Here is a 23,643-nt window from a genome sequence, read left to right as displayed (position 1 = left end):
TTGTAGTTGCAGTAATGTACTGTGTTAACTGACAAAGATTTTCTAAAGCTCAGGATGTAATACCATCACAGAATGATGCCATTTCTAATGTAGTCCACATGAGAGGTCAAAAGCTGCAGGCTTTCAATATTGGTTTTCATCCTTTCCCCTTACGTGCAGAGATTTCTTCAGATTCTTTGAATCTTTTGATGATATTATGAACTACAGATGGGGAAATCTGTTAATCTCTTGCAGTTGCACACTGAAGAATATTGTTCATAAACTGTTGGACTATTTGCCCATGCAGTCTCTCACAATGTGGAACCTCACGCCATCATTGATTGTGAACAAATGAACCTTTCAGGATTGTGCCTTTTGTACCCAATCATGGTACAGTACAATCACCTGTTACCAATCAACCTGTTAGCTGTTCCAGGTGTTTAGAGCATTTCACAACCTTACAAGTCTTTTCCTCCTTTTGGAACATGTTGCAGACATAAAAATCTGCACATCTGTCACACCAACAAGCAAACCAAACAATTAGTAGTCATTTAACCAGCCATTTGACACTCTTCTGTGCTAGCCTGATCACAATTTTCGTATCGAAAAAAAAAGCTCCAGAGCAGCAGAGCTCTGGATGAAAAAAACTGATTCAGCTATTCAGTAAGCTTTCTAAAATACAAGAGTTTTTTTCTTAGAAAATCAAGCTAATGAAAAGTGAACTCATTAGGGGTTAAAGGTTTCTTCAATTGTTTTTCATAATAATGTTCATGTAAAAAAAAAGTGTAATGAAAAACTTAAAGGAGACGGAAAATTATGAACCCAGTATTTAGTGTTTCTATGCATACATAAGGTCTAGAGTGTTTAATGACATTGGCTTGAACACAGATCATGGCAGAACTTCAGTCCTAGTGTTATTGGATCTCAGTGCTGCATTCGACACATTCGACCACAATGTATTACTTGACCAACTGGAAAACTGGGTGGGACAGTATTAGATTGGTTTGCATCCTACTTAAAGAACAACATTATTTTGTGTCAATAGGTAACTTTAAATCTAGGCAGGCCAAAATTACATTTGGAGTCCACCAAGGCTCCATCCTGGGGCCTCTTCTGTTTAGCGTCTACATGCTCACTTGCTCAGATCATTGAAAATAACAAAATGAATTACCATAACTATGCAGATGACACACAGCTCTACATTTCAATGTCCCCAGGTGACCATGGCCCCATACAAGCACTGGGTAAATTTATGGAACAAATTAACGAGTGGATGCACCATCATTTTCTTCAGTGAAACAGAGAAAAAATTGTTGGGGGGCTGTCTGCTCTGACCAACCTAAAGGATGAAAATGTGAAGACAATCTGATCATTTTTGGTCAGCATTAGTTGAAGAAAAAAAAAAGGACCAACATTTTGAGATTAAAAAGTTGTATTTTCACAAGATATAACTAGAAACAAGTTAAAAGAAACCAAACTGAAAACAGTGATTATATTTTTAACTTGATGGTCTCAAAAATTATAGGATTTGGTTCACGTACATTTACAACTTTTAAAGCAAAAACAATTCTAATCTTTTCTTGTAGATTAACATCTTTTTAATCTTGATCATTTTTTTCTTGAAAATTAACAGATAAAACTGTGATAACGGATGTTTTTTTTTTCTTGGACCATCTAAATCTGAAAACATGAAATCTGGTGCTGCAGAATCTGTCCCCATTGTGAAAACACTTTAGGTCATCATAATAACACTTCCCCCTCATCTGGTGTCTCCACCCATAGATCTCCGCACACAGACATGGAAGCACACTGCTGTGCTCATGCGGTCAGCACATCTCATGAAAAAAGGGGTAGAGGAGAGTTAGCTCATTTGCAAAGTGTAATTTAAAAAGATGCACAAATTTACAATTCTGAGAAATCTCCAACCCTCAAACTCCACATACTCCAACCCCACTCATACTCTGGACACCACCTGTTTGAATCCTCTGAAAGGTGCTTTATGTTACATCTATGTACATCTATGGAAGTAAGAGCACTTCATCTATGATCTGGGGTTGCTGCAATTGCTCAGGTCTAGGTTCAGCAACTTAATGTGTCCAAAGAATGAGGTCAGTTAAAAATACTGAATGACCAGGTTATTCCATCCATGGATGTTTTTCTTCCCTGATGGCACGGCCATATTCCAAGATGGCAATGCCAGGATTCATCGGGCCCAAATTGTGAAAGAGTGGTTCAGGGAGCATGAGACACCATTTTTGGATTGGCCCCCACATGGTCCAGATTTAACCCCCATTGAGAATCTTTGTGCTGCAGAAGACTTTGCGCAGCGGTCCAACTCTCCCATCATTAGTACAAGAGCTTGGCGAGAAATGAATGCAACTCTGGACGGAAATAAATGTTGTGACATTGCAGAAGCTTATCAAAATGATTCCACAGAGGTTGCGTGCCGTAATCAAAACTAAAGGTGGTCCAACAAAATATTAGAGGGTGTGACTTCTTTTATGAACGGGCAGTGTATTTTGACCAAAGCACAGCACATTGATTTTGAGATCACATGGAGCTGTGATTCTTTATGTCTATAAGTGGAGATACTTGAGTGGATAAGCATTCATTTTCCTGTCTCAAACTTCACCTTCCACATGGGCAGACTTCCTCTTAAAAACTTTTCTGTCTGCACCACAGAAAAACATCCATGATGTTATCAGAGTTATTTCTGGAGTTTATACAGCTTCTCATAAGATACATAATGCTCTAATAGTGCTTCCAGGTTTATCTTGAATACCCCTTTAAAAGAGTAGAGTAGACCTGGAAATATACACAAAATCTATTGCCTAAGCATCCTCATGGAGCTGAAAAAGATAAAGGTATGAACACACGTACTGAGCAGTTCGAATCAATCAGCAGCAGAGCAGAACTATTACTCAGTTCATACGACTGCTGCTCATTTATATTTTAGAGGACGTGGCATTCAAAAGAAGGAACACAAAGACTTACTGAGTTCTTTCAGACGTGTTAAAAGCTCTGGCTCATTGATTTTATGCCCATTGATCATTTTTGACAGAGTTAGCAGTTTGCTTCACAGTCACTGTCACATGTTTGAGCTCCAACATAGTCAGCCAGGTTTGAAATCGATGTTTACGGCTTAAAAAACACCACAGAGCACAGACAACTGGATTATTTGGGGTATTTTTGTAGCATCAAATTGAAAAATCACTGCGTTAGAAATGTTTTAACAGTGATATATTCATATTAGAGTGTTTTCTGTCTTCTTTGTGTTCCTACCATGTGAAAATTACCCTCTCAAGATGTTCAGACACAGAAAAAGAAGGGCTTGTTATGGCAGCATAAGCACCTCAAAGCTGCTTATATAGTTATGAGCAGAGCTGAGCGTCACTGTAGAAACAGGCCAAAGACCACTGACAGCATTCAGACTGTCGGTTAGCTATGACCAGGCCCACCCAAGGATTTGGCTGGGCCCCTGGCAAACCCAGAAAATGGGCCCTCAATTGTGATTTAATGATGGTATCAATGCATGTGAGTTGGATCAGTAGCATTAGTGCTAGCCTCCCAGCTAACAGTTACATCATTGGAGCAGAATAGTGTTTCAAAGTACTTTAAGGTTCAAATTATTTTCTTGGTGCCACTTTTTAACCACTTTTCCACCCATTTTTGCTATTTTTGCTATTTTAAACTAATTTTTCCACATTTAACCATTGCATCACTTTTTTTCCACCCACTTTTGCCACTTTAAACACATTTTTGCTACTATTAACCACCTTTTCTGCTACTTTTAAGCTGTTTTTTTTTGCAACTTTTAATCCTTTTTCACCTCTTTTACCCATTTTTACCGCTTTAATTTTTTTCAAACCTATTTTTGCCACTTGTAACCCATTTTCAGTTTTTTTTTTCTGATGATTTCTGCTTTCTACTTTAAATTCCCATCACATACACATCTATCTATCTATCTATCTATCTATCTATCTACATAGGGTCTATATTTGTTTCTAAAAGTGTGAGGGAATAATGGTGAAAAGTAGTTACAACAGCATTGGCAGTGGCAAAGTATGCAAAAAGCTACAAACAAATTTGACAAAAAAGTGGTGAAATTGGGTGTAAACCGCAATGAAAAGCAGTCTAAAAGTAGCATGAATGCCTAAATTGAACATCAGAACTGAATAATAGCTTGACACACTTTACAGCTCCAAAATGAAGTCACTGTTAGCCGGGATGCTAGCACCAATGCTACTGAGCCAACACATGCATTGATCATCACTAAATCTCAACTGGGGACGCCCCCTTTGTTGGGTTCTTCAGGGGTCCAGCTAATTCTGGGCTGTCAGTCGAGACAGGAGGAAACTTTTATCGCATCGTCTGACATGGTGCAGTCGTGAACGACCAAAAACATTATGTCGTCTGAGCTGGCATTAAATCTCCTTTTTAGTATTTCTGATGGTTACTGTGTTGAATTCAGCTGGATAAGAATACCTCACATGATGTTCGTTGTGTCTTTAGTTAGATTGTTGTTTGATGGAAAGCACTTTATCTCTTTGCAGCAGAAGGTGAAAGACATGATCCTCTGCAGCTGATAGTAACAAGAAAACCATTGAAGTGAGACATCATAGTTTGATCTTATTTAACAAAACTGCAGATATTCATCATGTTTTCCCTGTCAGATTCAAAACAAACACATGGCTATGTTATCTGTCTTTTAGGATTGCCAGCCTGTCTAAAATCTTCCCAACGCTGATGCTCTACAAACTCTGGGAGGACGGAAAGATCGGCTCTCTGGACGACCCCTTGGAGAAATATGTGGACAACTTCACCATCAAAAACCCTCTGGGAAAGACGAGGGATTCGGAGCTGAAATATGTGACAGATGGTCTGATATTTCTGGACAGCGGGGAGGTTCAGATCCGCTCCTCGTCAGTCACCCTGCGCAGGATGGCCAGCCAGCTCTCAGGTAAACAACGAGGATTACACAAAGCAACTTTTTAATACAAGAGCCGTGATGTGATACAAGGATTTAAGATTTAATCCCACAGTTTGTCCCTTAGGTCTTTAATCTATAGAGCATCTTAGGTCATTTGTTTGGTTTGGGAAAAACTTTTCTTTCAGCTGAAATCAAAGTAGGCCATTATTTTGAAAACTGCAGCGATGTCTTTCATTACAGCTTGAGGTGCTGGATATGTTAAACTGCCTAATTAAAAATAATAATGGATTAAAACAGACATGCTATTCAGAAACAGAAATAAATGCAGAGTTACATTTAACAAACTTTCCTCTGATTGATTTATTTTTTGTAAAGAGCATTAATGAGATTCCTGCCAAGTTCTCACCTTCAGTTAATTGGTTTTAAAGTGGAAACATTCAGTTCATTGTCAATGCAACCATTATGAAAATATGACTTTTTAAGATTAATAATAATAATACATTTTATTTTTACGCGCCTTTCTGAACACTCAAGGTCACTTTACAGATAAAAACAAGTACAGTAAAAACAGTAGATAAAAGCATACACAATATGAAATATAAAATGAGACAAAGAAATTAGGAAGAATAAGCAATCCTGAACAGGTGGGTTTTTAGTCTGGATTTGAAGAGAGGGAGAGAGTCAATGTTCCGGATGTCTGGTGGGAGTGGGTTCCAGAGTTGGGGCGCAGAGCGGCTGAAAGCTCTGCTCCCCATGGTGCTGAGACAGGCAGGGGGCACGGTGAGGTGGATGGAGGAGGAGGATCTAAGGGAGCGGAAGGAGGTGGCTATGTGGAGGAGATCGGAGAGATAAGAGGGGCGAGATTGTGGATGGCCTTGAAGGATTTTGAACTCTATGCTGAATTTAACTGGGAGCCAGTGGAGCTGCTGTAGGACAGGGGTGATGTGGTGAAATGAGGGAGTTTTGGTGATGATACGAGCAGCTGAGTTCTGAACCAGTTGAAGTTTCACTGCTGATTTATCTTCTTTACATATACACAAAACTCCTGAAAACTTTCTGAATATTTCTGCATGGCTCCTTGTTAATTTCTTTCATGCTACAGATAAGTGAAAGGCCTAGACTGTACCAGACTGATCTCCATGCATGTACTGCATGTTTGTCTCTGTCAGCTGTGTGATCGACTGGTGCCTGGTCTTTTGCCAAAATCCGACTACACAGTACTTTTCTGTCTATTACAATGGTCACTGTTGATTAGGCGATTACAGAGCCACAAATCTTCACTGGGAAAGACATTCAGACTACACCGAGGTATAAATTATTGAGACTGATGGGATGATGAGGAAGAGGAGCAGGCAAGATTACACCCCCATAGAGTACTGTAAACAGTCATACTGTATTTACTGGACTATGCTCTATTTGTTTATCCAAAGGTTACAATCATTGACATGCTAGCTTGATGCTGAGGTGGGTCTATTTCCTGCCAACATTTCTCTTTGGGCCTTAGCACATTGAGGGCTTTCTTGCGTCCAAATTTTTCCCCTTGCGTTCTGCACACTGATGCAAGGTTTTCATCATTTCATCATTCAAAATAGATTTTATTGATCTTGGATGGCAATCATATACAGATAAATGCTGCACTGATTGGCTGGTATCTTAAATATGCATGATAACTAGGGATGGGGATTGAAACCCAAAATCAATAACATTTTAGCTTATTGATACTGCTATCGAGTTTCACAGGCTCTGTGATGTAACGTCATTTAAGATACAACTGGTGTAAAAAAAATACATCAGTTCTTTCAAGGGCAACACTGACTAAAAGCACATCAATGTTGTCCATCAACAGAACGTTGTACCTTCATCTGTCGACTTGTGGAAAATAAAGACTCCGCCTGCAGGTCGCATGCAATCATATTCGCCTGTGCAGGGAGCAATAGACACTCATATCCCTTTCTTCAGGACAATTTTCTTCTTCAGCTGCTCAGATAAATGCTGAAAAAGTGTTTCCAAACTTTGTAGCAAGTCCTGTTTCTTAAAAGTAGTAACCCAGTGTAGAAATCTGTGCTGGAATCAGCAGAATTGAAGTTAATAAGCGAAAGTAACAAGATGGAGGATGGAAAATTTGATGCCTTCAGGTACCCTCAGTAATTAGACAACTATACTCTATATGTTATGATATGTTTAAATGTCACATAAAATGGGAAAATTTAGTTTTTCACAAGAAACTTCAACAAATCTGGTTTTGAATATGAGGAATGTGTTTGTATTTGAGGCATATAAAATAGTTGCAAGTCTTTTTAACTCAAGCGCTACTCAGCATAGGCCACTTCGAGTGAAAATATTTTCCCTCATTTTGTCTTTCCACCAAAGTATGGAAAAGTATCTATAGTGGTATCGATAAGGACTCGGATCAATAAGTGGTATCGATAAGGGTATCAAAATCAATAAAAATTAACAAGCCCCATCCCTAATTATAACTTCACGTTAGTTGTCAAGCGACTTAGGGCAAATCCCATTTCTACCTCTTAGCCCCTCCCCTTTGTCTTCCCCTTGCCCCTTGAAACAGAGTGGTAAGTGGAAGGGGTGAAGACCTTCCATTTAAAGGAACCCTGCATGATCAGACAAGTTCATCTTGTTGGATAGATGGTTGTATCTCTCATATGCATACTGAACTAAAGAAACTCACTAGATATCCTAGATAGCCACATGTTTACTAAATTTGAGCTCATAATCTCACCAGGAGGCTGTCTTTCTTTGGTCCGTGCTGGTAGAGTGACGTCACAGTACCGTAGCGCTGCCCACAGTTGCTGCTGCAATAACAGCTTTCAAACCAGGCACGAGTTTGCGGCGTGGTGACTTTGTCTCCCTGCTGTCAAAGCTCCTCCAGTGTTTTACCTCAATAAACCTCCCTACAAGTGGTTCAGTGTATAGTTATAGTGTGCCGGTAGCTTTTCAAAATAAAAGCATACAAAGGGAGTTTCTGCAAAGGCATGCTTACGTGGACTTTTACTTTGAAACACGCAAACTGAAAGTGTTTTGGTACTGTCTTTATCTTTACGTGCAACATTATGAACCGTGTGGAAACAGAAAGCTTCATAAAAAGTGAACATTTGGGAAACAACTTTATTAAACAGACGCATTTCTGCTCGTCGCCTTCATCTGGTTCATCAAGAATTGGATTTTAAACATATTCTACCGATGTGGATGTAAATATTTGCTACAACAAGGTAAAAATGGCTCTATATTTATCATTTTCCTGTCTAGTTGGACCGTTAACCGGTTGGGTGCAAGAAAAATAGAAGAGACCTTAAATCTTAAATTCTCCATGCATGAGACATGCTGCGTTTCTAAAATGCGGCCCTAACACTGACTGCCAGTCTGAAACAGCGGTTACTGCATAGGAACACTGAGGAGCGCATCAGCACTGTGACATCACACTAGTGTGTCATCAGATGTGACAGTAAAGCTTCGACCATCTTGTTCATGTGTTGATCGTCTCCATAGATTTAGTTGGTAGCCCTGGTTTATGCGTGTACATACTGAAAATACAATAAACACCCATCCCTAGCTGCTCCTGCATCCTGAAATCTACTGCAGGAAATTGTCTGGCTTAGGGAGCTGGTCTCTTTAAATTGTTTTAAAGGTAGATTGAAGGCTTTGGAGGAAGATGCATCAGGATGTAAATGTTCTGATTGATGATTTTCTGATCTGTGACTGAGGACTGGTTGATCTTTGCTTGCAGTGTTTTTTTTTATGTTTTAATGTTTCATGTTTGTAACTCTGTGAATGTATTGCTGCTTGTCTGGGCCAGGACACTCTTGTAAATGAGATTTGTAATCTCAGTGAGGCTTTCATGGTAACGTAAATCTAAATAAAAATAAAATAAATATGAGAAAACAGAACTGTTGTATTTTCTATAATCATTAAAAAGGCTTAAAATATTTATATTCATGGGCCTCTGTCATTGTCCGCTGTGCCATTTTGCAAGTGAATGCAGTGCATAGTGGGAAATACATCATACCCCTTGGTTTTTAGTGTGGTCCTGAAAAATCTTCATTTCAAGGGCTATGTAGCCTTTGGCCCTTAACGCTAGCCCATGATTCAAAAGAGAATTGGGATACCCTTTCACCTGACGTGACCACGCAAAACTGAGGCGAAGGGCTAAGATAAGGGCTAAGGGGTAGAAATGGGACCCTTAACCTACTTTAGAGTAACTTTGTTCCAGAAGATCACCGTGTCTCCCCCTGGTGTCACACCCTGGAATAGCAGCTGGCGTACAGAGAGGCTGCCCCTTTGAATGTTTTACATATAATTGTTTATAGAAGACTCAACCTCTTACATAAGATGGACCCACTTCTCTAAAGTGTGTTAAAAGCAGAAAATCTCTTATATTTGTGCCAATATGATAACATCACTGCCTGATTTAGAAAACTGCACTGTCAGAAGGGTAAACAAAATCTTCAAACATCTTCAGAAGTTCCTGATATGAGGAACTGCAGAGGTCTGATAACTGGCCAGATATGCAGATATCTTTGCCATCTCTGTACTGAGAGACTCAATTTGATACCTGCATTAAACATTAAATATTAAATATCAGAGCTCATTTCAAATAAATATTACGCCTGAGTTATGCTTAAATATTGATGCAGGGAAAGAGATGGTCATGCATAAACAGGCACCTGTTTATCTGGAGATGCCTTTCATTTATATACTTGAAAAAATTAATAAAGCAGATGAGAGAAACGCCTGAGGCGAGACAAGTCATTAATGTTTGATTTTCCCACCTTGTCATCACTGAGGTGAAGGCTGATTGTAATAAATATGATCAGAAAAGTGTCACACAGCAGTAAATGAAACATCAGAACTGTCAGACTGACATTCATAGTTTATGTATCTCCTCTAGCCAGTGTGAAAGAACTGTGCTGTGCATGTGAAGTGTTTCTATTATTTGTTTTTATTCTGATGCAGGTTTACCCAGAAGACTCAGAGCCACAAATCTGCTGTGGAAAGGGAAAACCCAAACTGCAATCAACCTGCTGCAGGATGATGTCCTTGTCGCTGACCCTGGCACTAAGTAAGATTTATGTAGCTTTTTTCAGGAAGTCAATATTTATCACATTTTCTACCAGCAGGTAGACAATGGTAACAGGTAACAAACTGCTTTTATTATGAATTTTTCCTGCCTCAGTCTTAATATACAATAAATTAAGGATATAAGTTAGAACAGTGGTTCTCAACTGGTGGGTCGGGACCCAAAAGTGAGTCGCGGAGCAGTTTTCAGTGGGTCGCGACTAGGTGTCCGGAAAAAAAAGGTGGCAAAAGTCCTGAAGTCCTTATTGGACAAGAAACTAAAACTTTGGAATTACTATAAGGAAACACACAAGGAAAACAGGAATACAAGAGCTTTAAAAGACAAAATAAAACAGGAAATTTCTAGAATAAATGTGGGAATATTTAAAAAAAAATAAAACCTCACAAGGAGCTCAGGAAACACAAGGAGGGGAAAATGACAAAATAAAGCAGGAGACAAGAGAGAAATGACAACAAAGTTAAGACACAAAAACACACAAGGGAATGAAAAGACACGAAACTCAAAATATTGGCACATCCAAATACTTAAGAACTGTTCAAGGGATTTAAATGAAAATGACTTGGTACTGATTCATGTACATTTGTCATGAAGGATAACAGGAACAGGACTCAAACAGAGATATGAAAAAACAAAAATCTAACTGCTTCTTAATTTGTCCTGAGCTTGACCTTATCCTGCAGCACTTTGCTGTGATTATTCATTGTCACTCCTCAACTTAACTACCGAGAATGGCTCTCTGTGTCCCAAGTTTAAAGGAGGCCTTTGCACGTTGAGTCTTTCTCACCTGAAATTGCTCACATTATTCCATTCCTTTCATTTAAATGGATGATTGAGAACCCTTGACTTAACTGACGTGCTTAGCCCATGTATTATGTGGTTAGAAATTACTGAACATGCTTGATAATGGACAAAATTAATACCTACCGCCGAAGAAACAAAGAGTCTGAACTGAAAGGCTGCTCTCTCCAACTTGGCACAGCAACGTGATGTACAAGCTTGTGCAAATAACTGTAATACATGAGGCACTCTGTTAGAATGAATGTAACCCCTATGTTTTTCTCCCTTTCAAGGAGTTAAAGTGAGCCACAAAGCCTCTGTCGCGGCTTCTTTCTTCACAGTATGAGGCCATTTGGCTTGTGCTTTTAACTTTCCCAATAAACAGAGAAATAAACCTATTGGACTCGGCGAGCACATTTATCAGCTTCAAATTCAGTATGCAAAGGCTATGCAAAACACTTATAATCACTTATAATATGTTATATATGAAAAGTTGGGTATTCACACACAACTGCTGTAAGTTTCCAATAACTGACGTCTTTAGTTCACCACTAGCTACTGACTGAGTGAACGTGTTTTTACTAAGGAGTCAGAAAATAGTTAGCTTAAAAGTTGAGAAACGCATTAACTTGAAATTTTTGGTGAAATTGAACAAAACAGCAGTCTATTTTTTTGGTACATTATTTGAGGTGTATTGGGAACACTGCATGTCATGAGGACAGGTGTTTGAATGTCACAAAAGATTTAGTGAAGGCAGAGAGGAAATCCAAGGCCATGAATGTTATGGGCACGTCAAAAACTAGAATGGCCGTCTGAGGCGGCAGACACACGCCTAAGCAGCGCCACCAAGGAACTCACGCTCCCATTGATTACTATGGTGTTCAAATACAAAGTCAGAGAAAAACCGAACGGGTGCGCGGATCATCACCAAAATCTAATCGATGCTTCCCTGTCACTATCCCAATATTCCCTGAAAGTTTGATGAAGATCCGACTTTCTGCTCTCGAGTTATCTTGTACACATACAAACAAAGAAACAAACAAAGACACTGAACCCTTTACATAACCCCATGCCGGTTTCATCAGCGTGGGTAACTATGGAAGTATTCAACAAATTGGTAACACTTTCTATGAGCTGACCTCTTATAATGCATTATAACAACATTTATAGTGCATTATAAATGTATTCATAATGCTTTATAACAGCTGTTATATGTCATTACATGCAATTATAACAACTTAGTGCTTATAAGCAGTGATTATAAGCTGTTGTGAAGGAATGATTTATAATGCATTATAACTTAATGTGTAAAAAAGGAGAGGGTCTTCTAAATTCTGGGTTTCTTAATGCGTTATAACTCCCCCAACTTTGTCCAGTTATAAATGTTCATAGAAAAATGATTCAATGCATTATAAAAAAAATATGATTTCTATGATTCTCACATTGAATAATGAGTTATTAATACTTGTAACATGCTATAGCATGACTTTGGTGGCTGTAAGTTAAGTGACAGCACTGTATGAGGTTATTAATAATTCTAAGATCTTTTGACACATTTAAAACAACCTATAAGCAGTATTTGTTGACTGTAAGTTAAGTGTAAAATAAAAATACGCCATAAATAAACAATTGCTTTATAGATAGATAGTTTATTGTCACAATGAAATTTCATTCAGCAGTTTCCTCTGTAGCAGCAAACAACATGAAAAAATAGATAAATAGCTTAAAGTTAGGAACACAAAGTGCAGTCTCACCAGTCAGGTGTCCGGTCCTCTCTGTATCTGGTACAGCCTACTAGCTCAGCTAGCTAGTCCGGAGCCTACTAGCTCCACAGCTAAGTCTGGAATGATTTCGTCCAGCCAGCTAACTGCTATTATCAAGACACAGTCGACCAAGCGGTGGTTAAAATTCCGCATCCTTATGTCATCAACCTTGTTGGCAAGAGAGTGGGCATTTGCGAGAAAGATGTTTGGTATGGCATGTTTGTGTAGCCGCTCATAGCCTAGCCTGCAGCCGGTTTGTTTGCCCCGCTTCTGCCTCCTCCCCACCTGGCTGTAGGTGTTGTGTTGCCCTGCGTCACTTATGTCAGCCTTACACCAGAGGACTTTGCTAAAACTCTTAAAAAACTCTAAAAAGACTGACACCTGAGACCCTCTCCCATCTAAAGACAATTTGTCAGCAAGCCGTTGGGCTTTTAGTCTTGACTAAGATTTTGCAAAGACTAGTGGTCACTAACTACAAGAATAGAATACGATTCTGTTTGAGATTAATTCCCATCTTGCATCTGTTGGAATTTCACAATATTTTTAGCAGGAAACAAGATGCAGAAGGAGATGGAGATCGCCTTGGGTTAATACCTCTTATAATCCGATGTTTTTAAATCATGTACCTCAAGCAAAAACAAAAGTAAAGTTAAACACCGAAGCAACTTTGCATGTTACTGCTACAACCGGGGAACTGTCCCGGAAATAATTCAGAATAAAAGTACTATATGAGAACGCGAGCCGTCTCACCACAGAAACAAACTGGTCAGGTTTTTACTTTGAAAATGTCAGTGGCGGTTGGTCATACCTGTCATGTCAGCCTGGAGTGAATTGACAGACAATGCACACAAACACACAGGTGCAAAGATCTGACTGCAGCTCTGAGCAGAAAAGTGTTTCAATCTCTGGAGTTCCGGTGTTAATTTTAATAACTCAGCAGAGGATCATCTCATTTACAAAACCCACACCTCTTTTCAATCACCACACAGTGGACTGCGAGCTACAACACATTTTTCCTCAATTTTTCTCAAAACGAACCTTCCGCCGGGCCTGACAGATTACATTTTCCCCTATAGGCGACCGGCTGTGGATAGGAGGCCCAGGGACAGTAAATTACCTTACCAGAAAGAAAAAATCTTCAATAACTCTAATATTATGCATCGTAGTGACATTAAACTTACATCACATTTATCATGTCCTCTGCTTTACACTACAATACTTTTTTTTTTTTGCAAAATAGTCTTTAGAGTAGTGAAAATGTTTTTTTAGATCTTAAATTAAGTAATAAATCTACAATAATAATAATGTTATAAATCTACAGTACATAATTAATATTATCCATTGTAGTTAAGTTTTCCAAATCAAGTATTTACTGTATTTTTTTTAATATAATAAATAATATAAGAAATCTTAGATAACTCCAATATTATGCATTGACTTCTTTAAGACTTCTTTTGGCAAAATAGTCTTCAGGGTAATTTTATGTTGTTGTTTTTTTTTTAGATTTTAAATTATGTAATAAATCTACAAATAATTCTAAAATTATCCATTGTAGTGCCATCAAGTAATGCCACTGCTTTGTGTGACAACACAAACTAGGGCTGCAAGCACCACTGAATGGGCCCTCACATGTTCATGCACATCAGGATTTTGCACATGTTGTTGTAATGCATTGTAAGAAGTCGGCTCATAGAAAGTGTTACCGACAAATTTAACAAGTTGTTTGAAATGATCGACTACTCAGTTTAAGAAATAGTCTCCATTGATAAAGAGACAGTTCGGCAAATTTTGCATGAATATTTTAATATTAAATAACGTGTGTGCTAAAGTTGTCCCAAAACTTCTGACTCCTGATCAAAAGAGAAAACACAAGCAAATTTGTGGAGATATTTTGGAACAAACTGAAGGAAACCCAAATATTTTAGAAGGTGATGAACTTGGATTTTCCAATATGATCCTGAGATCACATGGCAGTCAGTGCATTAGAAAACACCATCGTCACCAATGGGGAAGCATGACAAAGCAAGTCCAGATTCAAGGCTGGTTGTTTTCCTTGACATTAAGGGTTTCGTTTTGGAGGTGTGGGTTCCAGAAGGGTCAACGGTGAATCAACGCTATAACAAACAGGTTCTTCAAAAACTGCAAAAAAAAAAAAAAAGTATGACAACAGAAACCACAGTTGTGGAAAAAACTTTTATTCTTCATCAAGACAATGCTCCAGCTCACACTGAGCCCTCAGTAAAGCAGTTTCCTGAGATCAAATCTGTGCTCAAAGGAACATTTGAGTCAGAGGTTGCCAAAAGACTGACAGAGGTTATGAGACAGAAGAAGACCTTCTGCACTCTTTTGATCAGTGAAGACCTGAATGCAGCGGTGTGTTGATGCAGAAGGGGCAAAGACTGAAGGAGAACCACATTGAAAAATGCATATATTCAGTGAAATTTTATTACAGCATTAATCTTGTTTTTAATAGCCATACCTTTTATACAATGGACAACACAGTAGAGTACATGTATGAGTATGTTTTGTAAGGACTAGACAAAGATAGACAGAAAAACAGTTTTTTAAATTTCATTTCCATGTCAAATTTATTGTATGTCATGTCACGTACAGTTGTCTTAACCCTTTAATGCATATTGTGTCATATTTGATACACACTTTTATGAGACCTCTATTTGATCAACATGATCATAAATTACTTTAAAAACTTTTGAATACAATGTGATAAATGATAAAAATGCCCTCCAGTGGGTTATCAATTGCATAAAAACACATAGTGTATCAAATGTAGAACTTTTAATTTTTATTTTTTTGCAATTTTCCTTTTTCTGCATTTTGGTAGAAGGTCAAATAAACATTTCAGTTTTTAAAAAAGGGTATTTTCTGGCTATTATTTGAGTTCTCAGTCTTTAATGGGTTAAACACACAAATCCACCAACCCCCCCATTGTCCCTCGCCGTGTCCAGGTATTTCTTATCTGTGATGCAGAAATTTAAGGAACATAGTCAGTGCTTAAAAAACAGTTCCAGGTGGATTAGGTTCAGTATTAATTGCTCCACAAAGTTAACCACAGCCTAATTTAATTTAGGAAAATATCAGAGGGTTAAAAGCCAAAGATAAGGTTTAAAGGAAGTGTCTGCCAATCCTATGGTCTATCTTTTGTTCAAGGCCTCCTGTTGCCAACTCTGAGTGCAGCTTGTATTCCTGTTCCAGTGAGAAAAGGCAGCCTGCTGGTCAATTTTAAAAACCAAGAAATTGTAAACATGAAAAAATATGATGAAACTCCAGATCATTCACCTTGTTGTCTTTGATTGCCCTTGAAGATTTTTCCTGTATTTCATTCATTTTAACCTCTACCTTTATAAGCCTTCCAAGGCTGGCTGACAAGAAGCATCCCCACAACATGATGCTGCCATCACCATGCTTCACAGTGGGGATAGTGTGTTTGTGAGGATGCACAGTGTTTGGTGTCTGCAAAGGCACCATTGTGGTCTCATCAAAACACTCGACCATGGAGTCTACCACATGCCTTTTGGCTATACCTAGCCAAGTTTTTCAGCGTTGACTAATGAAGAACCCGCACAACAGTTGTTGTGTGCAGAATCTCTCCCATCCTGCTTGCGCCGGAAGCTTGTAACTCCGTCAGAGTAGTCATAGGTGTCTTGGTGGCCTCTCTCACTAGTCTCCTTCTCGCAGTTACTCAGTTTGTGAGGACGGTCTGATCTAGGCAGATTTACGCATGTGCCTTGTTCCTTCCATTTCCTTATGACGGATTCAGCTGAACTCTGGGGGGGTGTTTTTTTGTCTTTGTGGTTTAATGGTAGCCAGGGATACTGATTAATCAATGAATGGACTTTCCGGACACAGGACTCTTACTATGTCACTTGAGAAACAATCACTGCTCTCATGAAATTTCAATAGGGTGAATCACTTCTTTAACATTGCACATTTTTGTTGAATTAACATTACTTTGTAGAAATTTGTTCTCAGTGTCACATTAAAGAGAGTTTTTCGTAATTTTTTTTTTTTTTTGTAAATTTTTATGTCAAAAAATCAAAATAATTTTACCATGATTTATTTTATAAAATCAATAAACCGATAAAACATCCAAGGTGGTGAATACTTTTTATAGGCACTGTAACAAGAGATGGCACAGAACGTAGACTCTCATTATGTGCTGACGATCTATAATTATTTACCACCACCACCCCCCCACCCCACCCCAAAAAAAACAAACAAACAAAAAAAAAAAAACATTACTTTGTTTTACAACATCATTTATTGAATTTGGCAAAATTATATGGGTACAAGATAAATATTGCAAAAGTCAAAGAAGATGTCCAGACACAAAGTCAAACCTTCTTGGCAGATATGGCTGATGACCCAGTGGACCTCCAAGCTTTCAGTAGCTCAGAAACAATGTACTACTTCCCACTCTCAGCAAATCAGGTTAGGATTCTGCATGGCTCAATAGGAACATAAAAAAGCTATCATCTGCATAATACTGTAGCATTCAGTGTCATATAGCACTGAACTAGTCTACTTTCTGCATCACTAATTCCTCTTTACTGTTCCCTTCCAGATGCCACTACAGTAACCTGGCCTTCTCTCTGCTGGCTCATGTGATGGCCGAACGAGTGGCGGCCGTCGACTACCAGCGGTGGGTCACAGACAACATCTTGGATCGACTGGGAATGGAGGACACCAGCTTCGACATCACTCCTGGACTCCAGACTCAGATGGCAGTGGGCGTTTACTCCAACGGGAAACCAGCTCCTCTTTATGACCTCGGCTGGTACCGTCCTTCCGGTCAGATGTTCTCCACAGCTGCAGACCTTGCCAAGCTCGCCATGATGCTGCTGGGCGCCTACCACCGCAAGCTGCTGGAGCCAGACTCCCTGAAGATCATGCTCACTCCAGTGTTCAAGTGCGACAAGGACTACTTTGCCAACCGGACTGGGACACCGTGGGAGGTGAATGAGCTGTTAGGGTATGAAATGGTGCGTAAAGATGGCGATCTAGATGGCTACTCTGCTACATTCTCCTTGGTACCAAGACTGAAGCTTGGTTTGGTGGTGCTAATGGCAGGCAGTAGGGGCCAGAACCAGGATGTGGTCGCAAAGGCCTACAACTACATCATCCCAGCCATAGAGAAAGCCTTCAGGGAGGCCAGGAAGGTCCTGGCTCCTCCTCCAAACCCTGACCCTTACATCGGCTTTTTCACTTATAGCAACATCACCTTTTATGAGATTAAAGCTGGACAGGATGGAGTTCTTATCATGCAGCAGTTTGGACCTCAGATTGAAGAGCTGATCCCAGAGAAGTTCAGGACAATAAAGCTCAACTTCCTGGTTGACCGGGTGTTCAGGGTGGTTTTTGAAAAGGAGTATCCATGCGTTTTAAAAGTCGGCACGGCCTCGGTTTCCCTGGAAGCACAAGACGGACAATTATTTAACTTCTACACATTTGATAAGCGAGGTTTATCCCCTGGTTTTGATGCACCAGGACTGAACACGTATAATGTGGTCAGAATAGCACGCAAGCCAACTTTCTCAAGCTGAGAAAACTAAAGACAACTAACTGGTTTCACCTTGGGATGTGTGAGAATCTGTAATTAAACAGAGGCTGTGGAAAACTTGTCAAAGTTGTCAAAGATCAGATTGTGCTCTGGATCTACAGAGAGCAGAGAAGGACAAGGATATGTTCAATGTCATTCATAAAAATGAATTAATGTCTATGTTGAAGGTCCTTCTCACTCGCCGCTCCTTTGTCATGCCTCATAACTGAACTCTCACATCATGGTGATGCAGTGCTTGTGTTTTCCCTGCCTTCATTTGAACCACTCACACAATATCTGTGTTTCTTCCGCCCCTGAGTTTTCATCAGGGTGAGAACAGCTACGAGAAAGTTTAAAAAAAAAACATGTTGTGATCTTTTACATGAATATTTATATACTTTGTATTTTCAGTTCTTGGGTTATTATTACTCTTTTTTTTAAGAAATCATCGCCTCATGCATATTTATCCTCCTCTAGTGAAAGAAAAAGGCTGTTTATATACGTTTGTGTTGTAATAAATGATGATAATGACAGATAAACCAGGAAATTTTTTCTAACCTTGAGTGTGCATTGTTTTCATTCCCTCTAAACCCTTGTTCAGACCAAAGATTCCTAAAGTCAGGATAAGTTTCAGCTTATCTATACTGCTATCAAGTCTTGTGGTTTCTGTGAAACAACCAGGGGTGGAAAGTAAAAAATTAAATTTACTCATGTTACAGCTATTGAGTAACTTTCTATGCTAGAGTAGCATTAATCAACCCTGCTCAACCAAAGCACCAAATTGTTGAAAAATACCTTTGCAAGAGCCACAATCTAAGTGTTGAAAAATGGCATAAATGGGTTAAAGTGGCAATAAAAATAAGTTAAAGGGGGCAAAATGGTCAAACAGCAGCAAAAAAGGGTAAAATGGAGTATAATCGGCATAAAATGCCAAATACTGGGTGAAAAGTGACAAATATGGGGGAGAAAAGGTGGCAAAAAAAGAGCAGAAAGTTGAAAAATTTGGGTGAGAAGTGACAAAAAACGATTGACATGTGTCAAAACTGGTCAAAAAGTGGAAAAAACATCACCAAAAAATGTGTGAAAAGTGACTAAAATGGGCAAAGGCAGCAAAAGGTGGGACAATGAGTAAAAAGCAGCAAAGAGTGGCAAAAATTTGGGAAGAAAGTGGCATTTATTGGCAAAAGGCAGCTTAAAAGGGTGAAAACTGTAAAAAAAAAAAAATGGGGAAAAAATTGCAAATAGTAAAAAACAAGATAAAAGAGTCCAAACTGGGCAAAAAGAGTGAAAAGGAAGTGACAAAAGTGGGCTTAAAGCAGTAAAAATTGATTAAAAGTGGCAAAAAAACTGCAAATAAGGGCAAAGGAAATATACAGACAAATTCAAAAGTTGACAATTAAAGCCAACTGCATAAGCGTGGGAAACAAACTGATTAATGTGACTTGCAATGGGCAATTTCTGAGGTCAGTTTCCCTTTATTTGGTGTGAGAACACCTCAGGACCCCCATTTGGAGTTGGAAAGTGTTGCTGGGGAGAGGGATATCTGGGTTGACTTGCTCAACCTTGTACCACTGCGACCCGGCCTGGATAAGCAGAAGAAGATGGATCGATGAATGAGAGTCATTTCTATAGAAACTGAAAGGGATGCATGACATTATCAATATTGTATCAGTAGCTGCAGATATACACATTTCTACAATTATTTGCAAGCAAAATTTGGGCCTTGGGTTTTAGGCTGTGAACCGGCTCAACGAAAGCCTTTTTCTTTATTCATCATCATCCTTAAACTTTTTATCAGTTTGTTCATCCTCAAACTCTGAAGTGTGTTTTAAGGGCTGGTGTTTTAGGTCGTTTACGTATTGGTATCAGCTGAAATGATTTCGTAAATATTGGCACATCAGCTATCAGCAAAAATCCAATATCATAAATAAAGGCTATATGTAACCAAAGAAAAACTACCACTGACTATGCTGGGTTGCAGATGCATTTCAATTATCTTTGCATTATCATTTGTAATTATCATTTGCAACTACTAGTAATCATACCCCTGTACTTTCTCTGCAGTTATTAAGAGCTTATCGTCCAGGTGACTGACCAACTCCTGTGTCATCCCTAATCAAAGCAATAATTTTCCTCAGTTGCTGCAGGCCAAACTGAAAGGTTTTCAGAAAATTACAGGGCGTACCGACACAATCTTTGGTCTGAACTGGTCTTAACACTTATTTACACCTGCTGTTAAATGCCATCAATTCTAAAAAAGTGAATCACAGAAAACGCTGGCTTCCCAGTGAGAAGCGATTAAGGACATAGAGGCTTTCAGTTGCCTCTTTTTGCTGGGTAATCTCTAAAAATGGACTCCAAACCCCCCGACCTCTCACACCAATGTGACTAATGCACAGTCCAGACTGCTGCAGAAAACCGTCAGAATCAAGAGCAGAGAAATATCTCCCATAAAGCAGGAGATTAAACTTTATATTATATTTCCTATTTGAGGGTGTGATTGAAATGGTAATGACTTTGTCTTGAAGCATCAAGTGTGAGGGCTGAAGAACGAAATTGTGAATGCAGTGCTGCTGAAAAACGATCAGCCTGCTCTAGGCAGCTATTTGAGAATGCAGTTCAATCTTGCAATTCATTGTTGTTACAGGCTCATTCTGATGACTGATGGGAGGATACAATTACTTAGCTCACACAGACTGAGAAAACATGGAAATTTTTATCTTTTTTTCATTCTGCCATTGTTAAGGGTTATTATTTAATAAAATCACACAAAGCTCATTCAACCTTCAGAAAACTAATGCAATCATAACGACTGAACTCCTCAGTGCCATCCAATTATACGCTTTGAAAGGCATTAGCATATACAAATGGTTGTAATGACAGCTGAAACATTTATTTGTCTTCCTTTTTATCAGACAACATCCATTATCAGTTTTCAACAATAGTGTAGCAATCAAATCATGGACAGGACGACTGCTGGCCGTGCAACAAGAGACAAAACAAGATCAGAAAAAGCTCACAGTAAAGCGTTACATTCTTATTTTACAACTTCACTGAAACAAACAGAACAAGCTGACCTCTGTTTAGCTGCTCAACATCACATTTCCCAAACAACAAAAACAAGAAGAAGTAGGGCTGTCAGCATTAAAAAGCTAACGATGATACAATTAAGGCCTGTAATCAACACATTAGATGTCTTTTAGCTGCAATGATTTTATGAAACCTGGCAACATCAGGATGAATATGGGAGTATGAATGAATTTCCTCCCAATCATGTTCATATACCACGAGAGACTAAATCTGACTAAATTTTTCTAATCAAGTTTTAAAATCCTCTCAGTTACTTTTAATTGTTACAGTTTGCCCCCTTCTTGGCCCTTTAAACTGAGTTTTTATCTGTATCTTTAAATTCCTTTCTTACTGAGTTCTTAGCATCAATAAAATAATTATTGTAGGAAACTTCAACATCTAGTGGAGGTAGAAAGTGACAGCCTTACCGTTGCTTTCATGTCACTACTAAATTCAGTTGGCCCCACACAGGATGTTCATAACCCTTCTCACCACCTTAATCAAGCCCTAGACCAGGGGTCATCAAGTACATTTACACAAGGGCCAGATTTAGTCTTGGCAGAGACTCAGGGGGCCGGGCTTTCAAATAAACAAAAACAAAATCTTAATTTTTGCCAATTTTCACCCATTTGCCATTGTTTGACCCCTTTTTTGCACTTTTTTGCTGATTATTGCCCCTGTGTGCTAATCATTACCACCTTTCCACCGTGCCAGGCTATTTTTGCTAAGTGTTTGCCACTTTTTGCCCCTTTTTGATACTTCAACCCAATTTTTACCACTCTTTGACCCCTTTTAAACCACTTTTCCTGCATGTTTTAACCCCTTTTGTATCCATTTGTCACTTTTCTTGTGTTTTTGCCACTTTGTAACCTATTTACATTACATTTTTGCACTTTTTTTGTTATTTTTTACCCACCTTTCATACTTCTTTTCCAATTTTTGCCACATTCTAACCTCTTTTCACCACTTTTCTTGCCATTTTTTTGTCCCTTTGTGCCACACTGCAACCCATTTTGCCACTTATCACCCATTTTTACCACTCTCTAACCCCTTTTCACCACCTAATCTGTCAATTTTTTTTACAATTTTTGCCAACTTTAACCCTTTTTACAAAAATATTTTCTAATAGTGACTGGCAAATAAATATTTATAAAGAATGATCAAATGTTAAGTGATTCTAAAACTACTTCACTATTAATTGTTTTTGGGACGGCTTTAACAACTGCAGACATTTAAAGCCAAAAACATCAAATTTTACTGCTTTTCTGAATTTAATGATCTTCTATGGGGCCAGACAGGAAGCTCTGGGGGGCCTGATATGGCCCCCCGGGCTGCCAGTTGATGATCAGTGCCCTAGACCTTTTTCTAGCATACAGCTATGACCAAATCAGAGAGTACAGTCTACACCTGCCTGTTCGTAATGTCTTCAGATAACTCTGGTGATGAATTAGTGCTATATGAACAAAGATTGATTGATTGACTGACTGACTGATTGATGCCTTTTTTTTGTCATTTTAGGCACAACATATTTAAACCACCATAGCAGGGCAGCATCCGTATACTAATCACTGTTTTATCTTTCTGCTCTCAGTAAAAGAAAATAGTGACAACACTGTGCCATTGAAGGTCTGGCTTCACTTCAAACCCCTCTTAGAAAGCTCAGTGGACAACTTAAAGTCATCTGCACCTTGTGATATTAAACATATACGTTTTTCCTTTCATCAAGCTATTTTTGTTTCCTTCAATTTTTTTCCACACCAAAGCTAATGTCATTGCTTTCAATCTACCAAAAGTTCCTTATTTTCTTTCAGAATAAAAGTTTGTTCTTTTCAGAACAGAAGGAAAGCACCTTAGCTTAAGACAGTACGATTTACAAAGTAAAGGCATAATAAAGAGTCATTTTTCTTGTCAACCTAAACTTGGTTGCTTACACAGAGAAAGCAAGTAAACATGAACTCCTGAACATTTCAGACGCTGTTGCATTAAACATTGTCACATTGGATGTCACCGAGTCATTTTGTACATGCACTCCTGCATATTTATTTAGGTATAACATTGTTATGCCATAATAAATACAGCTGGCATGGGGCCAAAACCTCCTATCTCCAATATAATCGCTTTTTAAGAGCTGAAAAAAAAACTGTTTGTTTATCATTAATTTTAACACTGAATAATCATCTTTTTTTACACCTTTTAATGGTTTAAAATTCCGCCGACAGATGTAGGTTTACCAATAGGAAATGAAAATAGGAGATATGAGGTTTGGCCCCACACTAGTGATATGCAGAATAAGCAATTTGAAGCTGTCTCCTTGCTCTTAGTCATGGTTTCAGAGCACACAGATGTAGCAGCGCAGCACTCACTTAAATTATAAATCTAAAAGTCAAGATTATACAGTATTTCTCTTTGATTTAGTTTGACTTGTGCAAAATAATTTAATTAAAAAGTGATTTAAAATGTGATTAATCACAATTAA

At 38.6% G+C, this 23,643-nt stretch overlaps 1 protein-coding gene across 1 annotated transcript in view; it reads left to right on the top strand.

The window, feature by feature from the left end:
* The window catches only part of lactbl1b (lactamase, beta-like 1b), a 31,146-nt gene extending 13,044 nt beyond the window's left edge, over positions 1 to 18,102 (top strand). The window contains exons 4-7 of the mRNA XM_041815410.1: positions 4,692 to 4,848; positions 4,885 to 4,939; positions 9,878 to 9,983; positions 17,124 to 18,102. Of these exons, the coding sequence (XP_041671344.1) occupies positions 4,692 to 4,848; positions 4,885 to 4,939; positions 9,878 to 9,983; positions 17,124 to 18,102 (1,297 nt within the window). The remainder of the gene's footprint in view (positions 1 to 4,691; positions 4,849 to 4,884; positions 4,940 to 9,877; positions 9,984 to 17,123) is intronic.
* Positions 18,103 to 23,643: the final 5,541 nt, after the last annotated feature.

This window comes from Cheilinus undulatus, linkage group 3 (assembly GCF_018320785.1).
Source record: "Cheilinus undulatus linkage group 3, ASM1832078v1, whole genome shotgun sequence".
Classification (NCBI taxonomy): domain Eukaryota; kingdom Metazoa; phylum Chordata; class Actinopteri; order Labriformes; family Labridae; genus Cheilinus; species Cheilinus undulatus.
Note: the sequence above shows the minus strand (reverse complement) of the source record. Positions and strands in the feature narration are given on the sequence as shown.